The 14908-nt window shown below is 38.3% G+C and overlaps 1 protein-coding gene across 1 annotated transcript; it reads left to right on the forward strand.

The window, feature by feature from the left end:
- The first annotated feature begins 915 nt into the window (after window positions 1–915).
- On the forward strand, window positions 916–5497 carry LOC134077909 (uncharacterized). The gene is made up of 5 exons (XM_062533548.1): window positions 916–989; window positions 2276–2405; window positions 2593–3170; window positions 3804–3969; window positions 4867–5497. Exons 3-5 carry the CDS (start codon window positions 2738–2740, stop codon window positions 4982–4984), a joined length of 717 nt encoding a protein of 238 aa, XP_062389532.1. The 5' UTR covers window positions 916–989; window positions 2276–2405; window positions 2593–2737; the 3' UTR covers window positions 4985–5497.
- The last annotated feature ends 9411 nt before the right edge of the window (window positions 5498–14908 follow it).

Raw genomic sequence — 14908 nt, forward strand, 5'->3', positions numbered from 1 at the left:
TAAGGCACCTACCAATAGATTGAGTGATGGCAGTGGGAAAAATGTGATTATTGTCTGGCAGGTTTTGTGCATAAGGGTAAGTTATTATTTAACGGAAAAGTTTGAGGTCAAACTAATGGTGACCTCCATGTAGCTTTTGTAATAATAATAACTTTATATAATAATAGCCTAACTTTATGATAATAATATTTTTTAAATAACATGTGTTCAATTAAAACTATTTTCTTTTACTGTCCCAGAGTCTATTGAAACAACATACTTATTGATAAAAAAGAAAATAAATAGCATATTTTAGTCTTGCCTCATGCACGGTCGAAATACATTGTATGCCTGAATCTGCAGGTCAGACGTCAAATCTAACAGTGATTCAAAGAGTTGCTGCAACATGTAGGGATCGCTGGCTTAAGTAAGGTAAGATGTTATTCATTGTGCCCTAAACAGGCTTATTTCACCAAAATGAAGCTTTCAGCTTTCTCTTACTGCTTTATTTCAAGTTGTTTCCTCAGACTAATATTTAACTGCTGTAAGAAATTGGATAAACGAAGTTCGCCTCGTAGGCGTTTTCAGAGCTAGCTGGCTCCAACTAGGCAACGTTTATCACTATTTATCTGGTCTTTGCTAATTTTTTCAAAATGTATAATGCAGCGTATTTGCAACAGCATTTACATCTTAATGAATAGTGATGCATATTATAACATTTATAGGCTTGTTTTTGACGATGTTAAGCTATTTGTTTCAACATGTCATATTCGCCCTATTGACCATCATTGAGACGAACGTACGTGACGTCACTTCTGGTCGTAAAGATGGCGCCCATGATTTGAGTTGGCGATACTCTCCACATATAGGGCACTACTTGTAATCACGCTGCAGGTGGCAGACCCGTTGGAGAGGTATGTGAGTTAGTTGATTTCATCGTTTTACTATATCGAGACAAGGAAAATGTGTAGCCCACGGAACATGTAAGCTAGTGGATATGTAGCTAACCGGTAAGAATTTTATCTCAATGGTTGATAACTGAGTTCAGATGCAAAGCACAGGCCGTTTTTTTTGTTGTTGTTTTTTTAACTAAACTAAATTGTGGCTGTTCATAATGGTTTGCTCGGCATTTACCTCTTGTTTTCGAGAAATAACAAAGTGTGCCTCCTGAACACACGTGGTGTAAGCTAGTAAGCTAGTGGCAGACCCGTTGGAGAGGTAATGTGAGTTAATTTAATCGTTTTACTCTATCGAGACAAGGAAGCCAACGGAACATGTAGCTGCTAGCAGCTAAGCTAGTGGATATGTAGCTAACCGGTAAGAATTATCTCGGTTGATAACTGAGTTCAGATGCAAAGCACAGGCCGTTTAAAAAAAAAAAAAAAAAAAACCTAAACTAAATTGTGGCTGTTCATAATAGTTTGCTCGGCGTTTACCTCGTGTTTTCGAGAAATAACAAAGTGCCTCCTGAACACACGTGGTGGAAGCTAGTACGTTAATAAGCTAGTAAGTGCACTGTTTGATAGGCTAATTGAATTCAAATGGAAAGCACAGGCAAGCAAGTCCTATAAAAATGATTACCTGCGTGTTTTGCAAAAAGAAATTGCAGGCATTAAGAGCTGCGTCCGTTGTTGCAGATTTAAAATGTGCCGTTTCATTATGTACCCGCCATTTTCACACAGCGAAAGAGTTAGTGTCTCACTTGAAGGATCATATAGGCGAAGGCAGGTCTGTGACATGTCCAGTTAGAGGTTGTAAGCATACGTTTACAATAAAGTCGTCTTTTACTTCTCACATGTGTAGAAAGCACACATGTTCCACAGACAGTATTAATGACATGTACAGGGAAAGTTGCCCTCAGCCCCCAATTGCCATTGCCAGCACACATGATTCAGAGAACACACTGGAAGCTTTACCAAGAGAAGACACAGACAGTGTCACTGATGCACCAGAGAATGATAGTCAGTCATATCTCAGAAATATGTGTCTCTTTTACCTAAAACTGCAAGGCCAGCTGCTTATTCCTGCCTCTACTATACAAACCATTGTTGAGGAAATGCTAACTGTGCATGAGTTAGGTCAAGCCTACACATTAAGTAAAGTAAGCTCTTCACTAAAAGATATGAGTCTATCAGATGAAGCCATTACCAAAATCTGTGATTGCATTAAAGAGTCAGATTTGTTCTCGGCCTGTCATAAGGGGCAATTAAGAACAACATACTCCAGGAATCAAACATTCACAAAGATTTTAAATTGGCTATACGGAGAACTTCAGCTGTTCTAAATATTTCTGCAGGTTCTGTGAAATCACTAGAAGTGAGTTTGAAGCTGATCCTAATGCCTGTGGTCTTCCACGCACCCCAGAGACGTATGACCAAGCTGTTGCGGATCTCACTGAAGACATCCAAGACATCAGAGGAATAAAGGTAAACTCTGTCTTTAATAACCTTGAGTCTTCATGTATCCCAGCCTGGACTCCCACCTTGTGTAGCGCATGACCTCTTTGAAGGCGTCCTAACATATGATCTAGCACTGTACCTGAAGAACATGATTAAAAATAAAAAGTGGTTCACATACTCTCGTTCACATACTCTCGTCTTTTTCTTAATTTAGGTGGTGTTGTGCGCCTCACGTTCTCGATCCTGTTTAACACCTGCTTCACAAGAGAATGGTAGCCAGCCCCAACAACATCCCCCTCTATGACATCTTGTAAGGACCGGGGATACTTTGCCACCAATTTCTTTCCAACAGCAGTTGCATGTTTTTTGCCGACATGAGGGCTTTTTGCTATCATCTCTCCTACAACAATCCGGACCATCTGCCTCCTCAGCTTTGGGCCTGGCCTCTGTCCTCTCCACAAAGGAGTCCAGTCCACTTCAGGGAACTTACCGGGGTTGACCTCAAAGGAAATTTCTCAAGGAATTTGGATTTAAAGGGGCAAAGGCTTCTCAACTTCTTGACCACCGTGTGTGTCCCCAAGAACAAGAAATTGCTGGAGACTTATGCAAGAATCCAGAGGATTCGAGGACAGGAGAGTGGCTGCTCCGAGGATGTGAAAGAGATGCTCCTGCTTCTGCTTACCTACTTTGATGAGAAGGAAGAGTCCTTGTTCTGCTATGTGGATGATACATGTCTGGCAGAAGAGGTCCAATTGGAGCAAGTGCCTCTGACGCCTGCACTTATTGTCTGTGGTAAGTCTGCTTCAATTGTCTTTCAATTGCACTGTTTAAAGGAACACTTCACCGTTTTTTTCATATTAAACTACGTTATTCCCTATAACTAAGACGAGTTGATGCATACCTCTCACGTTTCAATGCGCGCACTCACTGGCTCTGGTGCGCGGTGCTGCTTGGATAGCACTTAGCTAGCCCAGTTCATTCATTAGGATCCGTCTTAGTTAAGGGAATAACGTAGTTTAATATGAAAAAATGGTGACGTGTTCCTTTAAAGGGACACTTCACCGACTAGCATTAAGCTTTGTATCTTTAGAAAACCAGTCATGTTTTTGAATGGTCGTGCATCATTCCCTCAGTTTGCCTTGAGATGGGAGAAATACGGATTTCAATGAAACCCATGAATAGGACTTCCTGCTTTCAATGATGCAAAATGATGATTTTTTACATCATTGAAAGCAGAAAGTCCAACATTGAAATCTGTATTTCTCCCATCTCAAGGCAAACTGAGGGAATGATGCACGACCATTCAAAAACAAGACTGGTTTTCTAAAGATACAAAGCTTAATGCTAATCAGTGAAGTGTCCCTTTAATTAGAATTTGCCATATCACTGCAGTGCATACTAAAATAACAATTCATTTGTTCATAGGACAGTCCTGCTTTTCTGCAGCAAGGTACATGCTGAGTCTGGATCGGAACCTCATCAACTCAAATATCTCCTTCATTTCCGCGTTGTGCCTCATGTTCGAGAGTTACTTCTGTTTCAATATCCATTTTCCATCTGAGCTGGCTTCAACGCTGGAGTTTCTTCAAAGGTGAGAACATGTTCTTCCAAATTCCCAGTTTATAGTTCTGTGACTTGGAGTTTGACTGATTTATCTGCACTTTTTAAAGCAACAGACCAGCATTTGGGGGAATGTACTCATTTTCCACCTCCCCTCATCTTAAACGATTGAGTTTTACCTTTCTCTTGTTCTTCAAGCCATTCTGAGTCTGGTGATACCATTTGTAGCTCCAAACTAGCATAGATTATTGAATCATATTAGACCAGTAGCATCTCTCCTGCTAACATCACGTTTAAAAAGTAACTAAGATTTCCGGGGGTTTTCCTATTAAAACGTTGTCTTTTCTGAAGTTGGAAAGTGTAAAACACATAAAATGAAACGTGGCGATTTCCTTGGCTGATTTGACCTAGAACTATATTCCCCTTCTGGTGTAATAATCAACTCACACCAGATAGTGTTGTGTCTCTGCCGTGTTTGCTTGCTACTTCAGGGACTATTTTCAGCTGCTGTTTCGTTACGTTTGATTATTACGGCGGAATGAGAATATAGTTCTAGGACAATTCAGCCAAGGAAATCACCACGTTTAATATTCTATTCATGTTTTACACTTGCCAACTTCAAAAGAGAACTTTTTAGCTCTTTTTATTAGCTGATTTCAGGAAAAATCCTGCAAATCTTAGTTACTTTCTAAGCGTGATGCTAGCAGGCGAGATGCTACTGGTCTAATCTGATTCAATGATCTATGCTAGCTTGGAGCTACAAATGGTATCACCAGACACTGAACGGCTAGATGAACAGGAGAAAGGTAAAACTAAATTGTTTAAAAAGAGGGGAGTTGAAAAATAAGTATATTTCTCCAAATGGTGGTCTGTTGCTTTAAACTGAGCAATCAAAAAGCTAAGAATGTGTTAATATTTTATTTTACAGATGCTTTTACTCAAACCCAGAAAAAGGAACCAAAGTGGCGAAAAACTCAGTGTCGCCTGAACATGAACCCACGAGTCCTCACCCTGATACAGGACATCTCGGACCACGAGTGGCGTGAAAATTAACAATGGATTCTTGACTTCTGTGGACAGGTTGGGAAAAGGTCTTTTGTAAAAAGAAAAGCAGAAATGAGTCAAGTTGAGAATATTTTGTTTGAAACTGTTGCTTTTTTTATTATTTAAATTGCATATGCTGTGGGCAAGGCGCAGTATTTTGTTAGTGATGTGCAGATTTAAAATGTGTAGATGTAAAGAGGCTAATTGTCTCATGTAGGCAAATTAAAGGGCCTGTTACAGTCCTTTGAGACTTTTTTTTTCTTTTTTTTTTTTTTGTACAAAATGTCTTATTTGTAAGATCGAAGGTAATATTTTGATTTGAATCAAGCCAGTTGTGGGCATTGCACTTATCGGCTAATGGTCCTGAGTAGTCAACTTTGAAGTGCCTGTTATGTACTTGAACTACTGTCATTGAAAGGTGTTGATTTATGCAACTTCTTAGTGTCTGCCTACATCTGAGGTATTATTTTGATTAAAAGTAGAGTTGCCTGGCACTTTGAACTTTAAAGGTAAAGTTAAAGGTAAAACAACTGTTTCATACATTGCAAAATGTTTGCAAATAAAGTTTCCAAAAGGAATATTTTTCTCTTTCTTTTTCAAGATTAAAGTAAGTTAACGTTTATGCATTTAGCAGACGCTTTTATCCAAAGCGACTTACATTTGTCATCTATCAATTACAGAGCTAGAGCAACTAAGCAGCCTAAGTGCCTTGCTCAAGGGCACAACGGTGGCAGCCGGGATTCGAACCCAACATTTCTAGGCTACTAGCATGCTAGCCAGGTTCTTTACAAATACACTACCGCCCACCAATGTACATTTTACATTATAAATGGATTATTTAAACAGAAGAATGAAGTCTAATATGCAAAGCTTTATTATTTTTTGTAAGATATTTCGTGGTTTATTTGACCATTTATTGATGCACAACAAACAATTATTACTTGTTAGTAACACAGGAAATTGTGAGCGTATTAACAATAGCTGGATGCAAAATCAACCTTTGTTTTGGTTAGATTTAACAGTATTTTAATGCGATTTCAGCTGTTATTTCATTTGCTGTAAATCAGTTTACACATTTTGTCAGTGAAGTGATCTACCATACTGCTGTATTTTTTACAGTAATTCCCTGGTACCCCCAGCTGCCAACATTTTCCTGTAAAAACAACAGGTTTTTTTTTACAGTGTATTGAAGATGTGCTAACTAATGTCATAGTTCAGCTAATATGACATTTCCAGAAAGCCACAGCCCTGGCCTACACACACACACACACGATTTACTGACTGTCCAGTAAATTACACTCTCCTCTGTGGTCAGGATAGTTATAAACCCCAAAGCCAATGTGACGTTATGGATGTACTGAACTGCAGGAATTTGGCCTTTGAATACAATGGGCAGTGGTAGTGTATGGTTAAAGGGATAGTTCGGGTTTTTACACATCAAACTCTATGGCAGTGGTCGGCAATAGGCGGCCCGCGGGCCAGATGCGGCCCGCAAGCAAAAAACATCTGGCCCGTGAGATCTTTTGAACCAGAGAATGAAAAAAAAAAAAAAAATCGGACTGCCAGTCTCAAACATGCTCTTTATTTTGAAACGTAACTTTCCAGAACAGAAGAATTTCAATCAATCTAAATGCTTAGATATTTGTTTCATCTGAATACGAGTGAAGCACGCAGCGAGGTGCAGCGTGAACACACAACATGCAAAATCAAATGAAGTCAGTGGACAGCGCTGGTTCTCAAATTCCAAGCTAGTCCCTAAAACACATGTTGTCATTCAAACAACGGACATAGGCTTATGGTGATAATTAAAACACGACTTCTTTTAAACAGGCCTGACATCAAACAGGCAATTTACGCACATATATAGAACTGTGAAAAGTAACACGAGTTTCAAACATTAATAGCGTGCGTGTTATTTAGGAACGCAACCTTTAAATTAGCATGCTTACTTTCGTGGTACCGTCTTGTAGGGTAGACTGAGTACAGTTGGGACAGTTTTTGCTTTCCCCATTACCACTTGAAAGTTTGACTGTAAAAAGCCATTGAAAATAACTGTGTTCTTACATGGTATATCTTTGATCTGTGCACTAAAATAAAACCCAAAGTATATATCCGTAAGTTGTTTAGATTTTTCACAATTAACTCATAAACACAAGGTGGCATTTTGTCTCAACCGTACCCTAATATAATTATATTGAGTACAGTTGAGACAGTAGCATGGTACAGTTGAGACGCCCATTCATGATGCTGGAAGGCTGACTAGCCATTCACTGCAAATGTAGCAAACTTTTTAAAATGTGTAATCTGAGTGTTTCTTTTTATTTTAATCTATTTTTTTTTTTTAATCTAAATTGGCATCAGATAGACATAAAGCAGGGACAAATGTTTAAAGATGAAAATATCTTTTTTTTCTTGGTTTTATCATGGCTAATTTTCAAATTATGATGTAATCCTTAAAATCTTCATGTTATAAGATATATTCATTTATAATATATAGTTTAAATATCAAAAACATTCATTTTATTGACATTTGTGTTCTATATTGCCTAAATGCCATCATAATATGCACAAATAAACACCATGCAATCCAATGGGATTTTATCCGGGTACAGTTGAGACAAAGTGTCTCATCTGTACCCTTCTGACCATCTTGCACATTTTTCTAAATAATGCAACAACCTTGCATGAAAGGATGTCATGAAATATGTCAGTTTGTAGAGCACAGAATGACCTTTGCAATGATGTAAGAAAAGTATAACAGTCACATTGGAGTAACAAGATATTCACTGTGGAAGGAACATGGTTAAGTGAAATTCTCACTATGGTAAAAATACTTTTGCCAATATCTTTGGACAGGAGATATGCACAGTGTCCAAATTTCCCATGATTAAAGAGAACACTAACACACATATGTGTAGCAAAAATCATAGATCAGGCTTGGTTTGCAGGCAAGATATTTAAGGTGTCTCAACTGTACACATGACCCAACTGTACTCAGTCTACCCTACTCTTTGCATGCAGAGAAACCCTCGTTAGTAGTTACAGATCAGTTATGTGGGCTTTGCATTAATACAATTAGGGAGGATGAAGGCATTCTCTGTCCATTCATCATTAAAGATCCTGTTTTCGCTGTTAACTTTTCTCTTCAGATTTTTTCATAGTGCCATTTTTTGACAGCTAACAGCAACGCGTGGAAATGTTTTTCTGGTCTTTTTTTATTATTATTTTTTAAAGACACAGGCATATAATAGCGCCCCCAATGACCAGTCGACAAATTTAACCTACATCAGCCTGCTTAAATGTCTCTGCTCTGTCATTTCAAGAGCGCCTATCATTTTTACCTCCTCCGATATCAATTAATTAAATTAGCCATTGTTTTGGTTGTGAACTTGTGGCCCGCTATGTAATGGCTCGGAAAATATCTGGCCCGAGGCCAAACTTAATTGCCGACCCCTGCTCTATGGCATCCCCACCGCCAGTGTAGTACATCAACACTGACTTACCCTCGACAGTGTCCCATGGGCCGAGTTTCTGTCCAATTTTGTTGCTAACGAAAGTAGTCCGGCCAGTTGGCTGGGGTCACGAAAATAAAGCGTTTTTTTCCCTCAAAATGTGTTAAAAACAGTGACATTTGCATTACAAAAACGTTGAGAGAAAAATAGTGCCAAGTGATAACGACGTTTGAATTTTTCCTGGACAATGTTTTTGTGGTGCAAATAGATCACTCTTTTGAACGTATATGGTTTTGAGAAGAAAAACACTTTACTTTCGTGACCCCAGCAACTTGCCGGACTACTTTCTTCAGCATCAAAAACCGGCTGGATCTTGCCTCACAGGACGCTGTCGGGGGGTAAGTCAGTGCTGATGCACAACGTTGCTGACAGGGAACCCACATAACTTTGTGTCTTAAAACCCGAACTATCCCTTTAAGGAGCTGGGCAAGTGTGTAGTAGCCTGAAAGTTGTTGTTGCAATTCCTGCTACCTCCTGAGCAAGGCACTTACATGTAACCCCAAGTTGCTTTGGGGGACAGTAATCCCTTGTAATATAGCTGACATAATGACCTAAAAAAGTGACTGTTTAATGTAAAGCCTTGACGTCGTTATGGATACACTGAACTGCAGGAAATGGGCCTTTGAATGTAATGGTAAAACAAAGTCCTGACTCACTGTTGACATAAAAGATTAGAGGTTTCACTTGACCACTGGCCAAATTTCCAACACCGCTCCCCCGCTCTCCATCCCAGGCTGCCATGTTGTGATCAGTCTGGTAAACCCTTACAAAGATTATTATGAATAGGGACCATGGTTGAAATTAACTATTGGTAAAAGGTTGTGAAATATTTATTTGCTACTGCTAGTGAAACATTAAATATTTTGGGGAAATATTTAGTGTTGACATAGCCAATCCTTGTTACTGATGTTCAACAATCCTGTAATTCATTCTGAGTTGGGAAGGTCAACCGCCCAAGCTTCCTGGAATAATCTTTAACACGCAGTAATCATTTACTCTCTGCATTCCTATGGTCCATTCAGATCTGTGATCACAAACCCTGGGTCAAGTTGGAACTGCACTGTAAAAATGAATAGCTTTCCATACTTAAAGGGATATTCCACCATTTTTGGAATTAAGCTATTTTTCCACATCCCTAAGAGCAAAACAATTGATATTTACCTTTTTCCCGTTCATCCAGGCGTGTCTGGCGATACAACTTTTAGCTTCAGCCTAGCATAGATCATTGAATCGGTTTAGACCATTAGCATCTCGCTTGCTAGCCTCACGTTAAAAAGTGACTAAGATTTCCGGTAATTTTCCCATTTAAAACTTACCTATTCTGAAGTTAGAAAGTGCAATAACACAAACTGAAAATGAAACCTGCAGATTTTCTAGACTGATTTGACATGGAACAACACTCTCATCTGGCGTAATAATCAAGGAAAGTTGCAAATGTACCATGGGCGCAGTGATATCTGTTGTGGTTAATAAACACACAATAAACTCCACTTGTAATGAGTTGAGTAATGTTTTTTTTTTTTTTCCATTGCATCGTATCAGCTCTAAATGACTACCAGGGCCCGTATTCACAAAGAATTTTAAGGCTAAAAGTAGCTCCTAACTGGCGAATTTAGGAGAAACTCCTAAAGATAATGGGCGTGTCACTTCTAACATTAGGACTCCTATTTTTTTTTCACTAAAAGTTATTCACAAAGCATTTTAAGCCTAAAAGTAGCTCCTAAGTCTAGGACAGCTTAAAAGAACTCGAGAGGACTTCTAACTCACTAAGACCTATTCACAAACCGCTTTTAGTGGCATTTCACATCGCAATGTTTTGAAATGAACACTAAGCCATGTGTCATTCGTGTCAGACCGTGTTGATAGTCTGTGGTTGTTTCCTTATGACATACAGCACGTTTGAGTTATCTGTTCATTTATTTGTGTTGATTTGTGTTGTTTGAGGTAAAAACTCTTGAACAAACCTTAAGCAAACTTGACTTTCAACTTTTTCATAGTATTTTATTTTTCATATTTCGCTTTTACATTTTGTATGCTACTTAGAAATGTTATTTATAGGCTATTTTAAAACGGAGGCATGCGTTCTGTGATTAGGAGCCTGACCCGTCGGAACCGAGGGGAGGGATGAACCATTTTGGCCCAACACCGGTGTTGTTGGATCTCGAGATCCGTAACATCGGCCTGCAGTTCGGGTTTGGGCAGATAATCTAAGCTCTAAAATGAATGAGTTATAATTCACTCTCCAAATTCACTTCTATTCATTTAATAGGTAGCCTATGTTCGCGCAGCCGAAAATGATCACGGACCTGGATCAAAGATGAAGCCTAACCTATCTGGTTTCAATAACATAGTAGCCAGGATTTTATGTTGCATTTTACAGGCTACTGCGGCTACTTTCTAAAACAATTTTCATTCATTTATACATTGGGAGGGAGAAAAATCTTGTAGGCTACCTCGGAGAAAGGGAGATAGAGAGAGCAATATGCTAAGCTGAACAGGCATAGGCGTGAGAAGTAATTAAAAATGATGAATGAAAGATGTTCTCAGTTTTGCGAATGTTGTATGTTTGCGATGTCTGCTGAAAACTGAAAAGAGCTTTTGTAGAAAAGAGATTTTTTCTACATTTTAAGTTAACTTCTATGTGAATTCGTATGGCTGTGGGCCCTATGCTAACCCACTGTTTGCTATTTTGGGCTGGAGCTCTTGCCCGTGCTAGCTCAGTACTGCGTGATCAACGAAAAATGCTTCTTCCGTGGCTTAGTTGATGTATTTTCATTCAGAAAAACACAGTTTTTTTTCAATTTCCGCCAAACCTACACTTTAAGTACTTATTTTAATAAAGAATAGCTTTTAAATTTGACAGTGTAACATGTCATGTCTTTTTTGGACCAATGGTTTGTGGTAAAAATGAAGTATTAATCCACAAAGAGGCAAAAAGTATGTCACTGACAAGCCAACCGTATGTACGGCAGCGTGCAAAGCTTTATTCACAACACCAGAGACATGTTATAAACACACAAGCATCCCAGGCGAGCATGAGAGCAACTAGTCTGTTGTAAACAAAGTCCAAAGTTACCATTATTTATAGGAATACAAAGGCTATTCTTGATGGATGACATGAAATGAAAAAAAGAGCTTTCATGATAAGTGATAAGAACTGAGATCATACTTTTAATTTCTATCTTTCTTGAAAGTGTAACCAGATAAACGACAGCAACTCCAACAGTCATTGAAATGCTAACTACAGGAAATGTCAGTTTCAAGATATATGGGTTCAATTAAAAAGACATAGAGATTTGGGGTTTTCCCTCTGAGGCAGTTCCTTGTGGACTGACAAGTACAGTGAGGAGCACATGTATTTGATACCCTGCTAAAACAGGAATATAAAATCATCATTTGACAATTGATCTTAATGCCTTAACTCAAAAAATTAGTACAAATCAAACCGCCAAGGACACCAATTTTCTTTGTGATTGAAGCATGTATCGTAAATAGATAAATGTTTTCCTTAAATGCTAGGGGAAGGAAGTATTTGACCCCCTATGTAACCCTATGGGAATTTAACACATAGGGTTAACATAGGGGCAGGCAGATTTTTATTTTTAAAGGCCAGCTATTTCATGGATCTAGGATATTATGCATCCCGATAAATTTCCCTTGGCCTTTGAAATTAAAATAGCCCCACATCATCACATACCCTTCACCATAGCTAGAGATTGGCATGGTGCTTTTTCCAGTAGGCCTATTAGCCTGTTTGATTTGCATTGAGCTCAATGAGCATCAAACAGGCTAATAGGCCTACTGGAAAAAGCACCATGCCAATCTCTAGCTATGGTAAAGGGTATGTAATGATGTGGGGCTATCTTAATTCCAACGGCCAAGGGAACTTTATCAGGATGCATAATATCCTGAATCCATAAAATAGCTGGCCTTAAAAAATAAAAATCTGCCCGCCCCTATGTTAACCCTATGTGTTGAATTCCCATAGGGTTACATTGGGGGTCAAATACTTACTTCCCCCTAGCATTTAGGAAGAACATTTATTTATTTACGAAACATTCTTCCATCACAAAGAAAATTGGCGTACTTAGCGGTTTTATTTTTACTCAATTTTTGAATTAAGACATTAAGATCAATTGTCAAATGACGATTTTATATTCCTCTTTTTAGGCAACTTTAGCATGGTATCAAATACATTTTCTCCTCACTGTATATATATATGCCTTTCTAACACCCTGCCATTGCCAATACTTGAAACTGAGACTTGACAAGTAGCCTACAGCTTGCTTTCTTGAGGTATGAAACTAATATTGGTTTGATTTTAAATGCATAAACTGTTACAACTGTGGCGTGTATGTACTCTTTTGGGTAACAACTCTTTTTTACGGGGTTTCAGTGTATCTTCATTGAAAAAAAGAAAAGAAAAAGAATGGATTTACTTGATTTTAACATGTACTGTATGCACATTGGTTGCACATGAATGAAATGTCTAGATTTACAAAACTGATTCATGGTGTGATAACCCAATTTGATCAAGTAATTTCAATGAAATTGATTAAGTTACGTTTATACTGTATGAATCATTGTGTTATACAGGCAGCATGGAAAGTAGGCATTCATATATACTTAGTGTTGTAACATTAATTTAAAAGGACGACTTTGATTATGTTGTGCCACAGTAATAAGAAGCATTCCTTGAGGTTCAAGTCATACTGTAAGGAACACTGATAGTTTGTGCATGCTCAATACCTAACATATTCATGGGGAACATATTCAAGCATGGTTCATCTGAAAGCATAAGAAACTAGACATGCCATCCCAAGGAATTACATGAGGGGATGCAAACTGCTGGGTGTTGGTGGGGCTATTGACCTGGCTGCTAGCTGGTTGGTAGGGTAATTATGATACCTGCAAAGGAAAAAAGGAGAAAAAATGATTAAATACTGTTATGTAAATGCATAAATGCTGCACACTTTCAGTCAGAGATTAGGGCCAGCACTATATCTAAAACACATATATGTCTCCTGTTATCCAGACATGCATGAAAACAATTAAACCTCACAGTCATAGGTTATTTAGAATGATGAATGTAACCGTCAGATAGGCCTCTGTTATTGAAGATTTGGAATAATTTATTTGAAATGTAATATGCTAAAGAATTCTGATGTTTTCTAATTTTATTTGATGTCAGGATATAATTTGGTGTAACTTTACTTAGTGTGATTACACTGTAGGCCCTAGGTGACATGTTGTTTAATTAGGTGCATTCACTTTAAAGGGACACTTCACCGATTAGCATTAAGCTTTGTATCTTTGGATAACCAGTCATGTTTTTGAATGGTCGTGCATCATTCCCTCAGTTTGCCTCGAGATGGGAGAAATACAGTACGAATTTCAATGAAACCCATGAATAGGACTTCCTGCTTTCAATGATGTAAAATGATGATTTTTACATCATTGAAAGCAGGAAGTCCAACATTGAAATCCGTATTTCTCCCATCTCAAGGCAAACTGAGGGAATGATCCACGACCATTCAAAAACATGACTGGTTTTCTAAAGATACAAAGCTTAACGCTAATCGGTGAAGTGTCCCTTTAAGACGTTTTAGTTTTAGGTTAAGGATGTGATTGAATAATGCACGGCATGAGATTTTCACGTTTTTTCTGACCGTGTGGGTCGTGTCAATTGTATGAGTATGAACTGTGCTGTTTGTTACAACAAACATTCAAGAACATTAAGAACTGGAAGAACATGCATCTCCTCCTTTTAGACAAGTTTTGTTTATTGGAAACGGACCTAGCCTACAATGACTTTCTCTTCAGCATTGTAACGTAGCCTAACCGTTAAAACGAGGCAGCTATGACATTACAGCAATATTTACCAATGTAACATTGCAAAGATTATGCAGACTGTTACGATTGACTGACACACGATCACACACACACACACACACACACACACACACACACACACACACACTCTCTCACACACACACACACACACACACACACACACTCTCTCACACACACCAACTGAGTCCTTCGTTCTGAGAATTTCTGAGAATTTTGCATCGATGAATCCTCAGCGTGAAGAAATAACCCACAATCCTTTGCGTATGGACGATTATAAATTATCTGACGGTGTGATTAAAAAAATAAAGAGGGACAGGGGGGTGGAAAGAATGCAAAGACAGTGCATGTTAAATGTAGGCTGAATACGATTTCTCAAGTGTTTTGTTAATGTCATCGTATATTTGCTCAGGCATTTGTCTGTGTCAAGTTATTGTGCATATTCATCATAAATGCATATGCCAATATAATATGAAGTCGTGTTTTGATGGACTTTTGCTATTAATTTATCTATGAACTTTGCCCAATGCGAACTTTCTACAATTTTAGCAGACAAGGCCACCA

The sequence above is a fragment of the Sardina pilchardus genome, chromosome 4, assembly GCF_963854185.1.
Source record: "Sardina pilchardus chromosome 4, fSarPil1.1, whole genome shotgun sequence".
NCBI lineage: Eukaryota > Metazoa > Chordata > Actinopteri > Clupeiformes > Clupeidae > Sardina > Sardina pilchardus.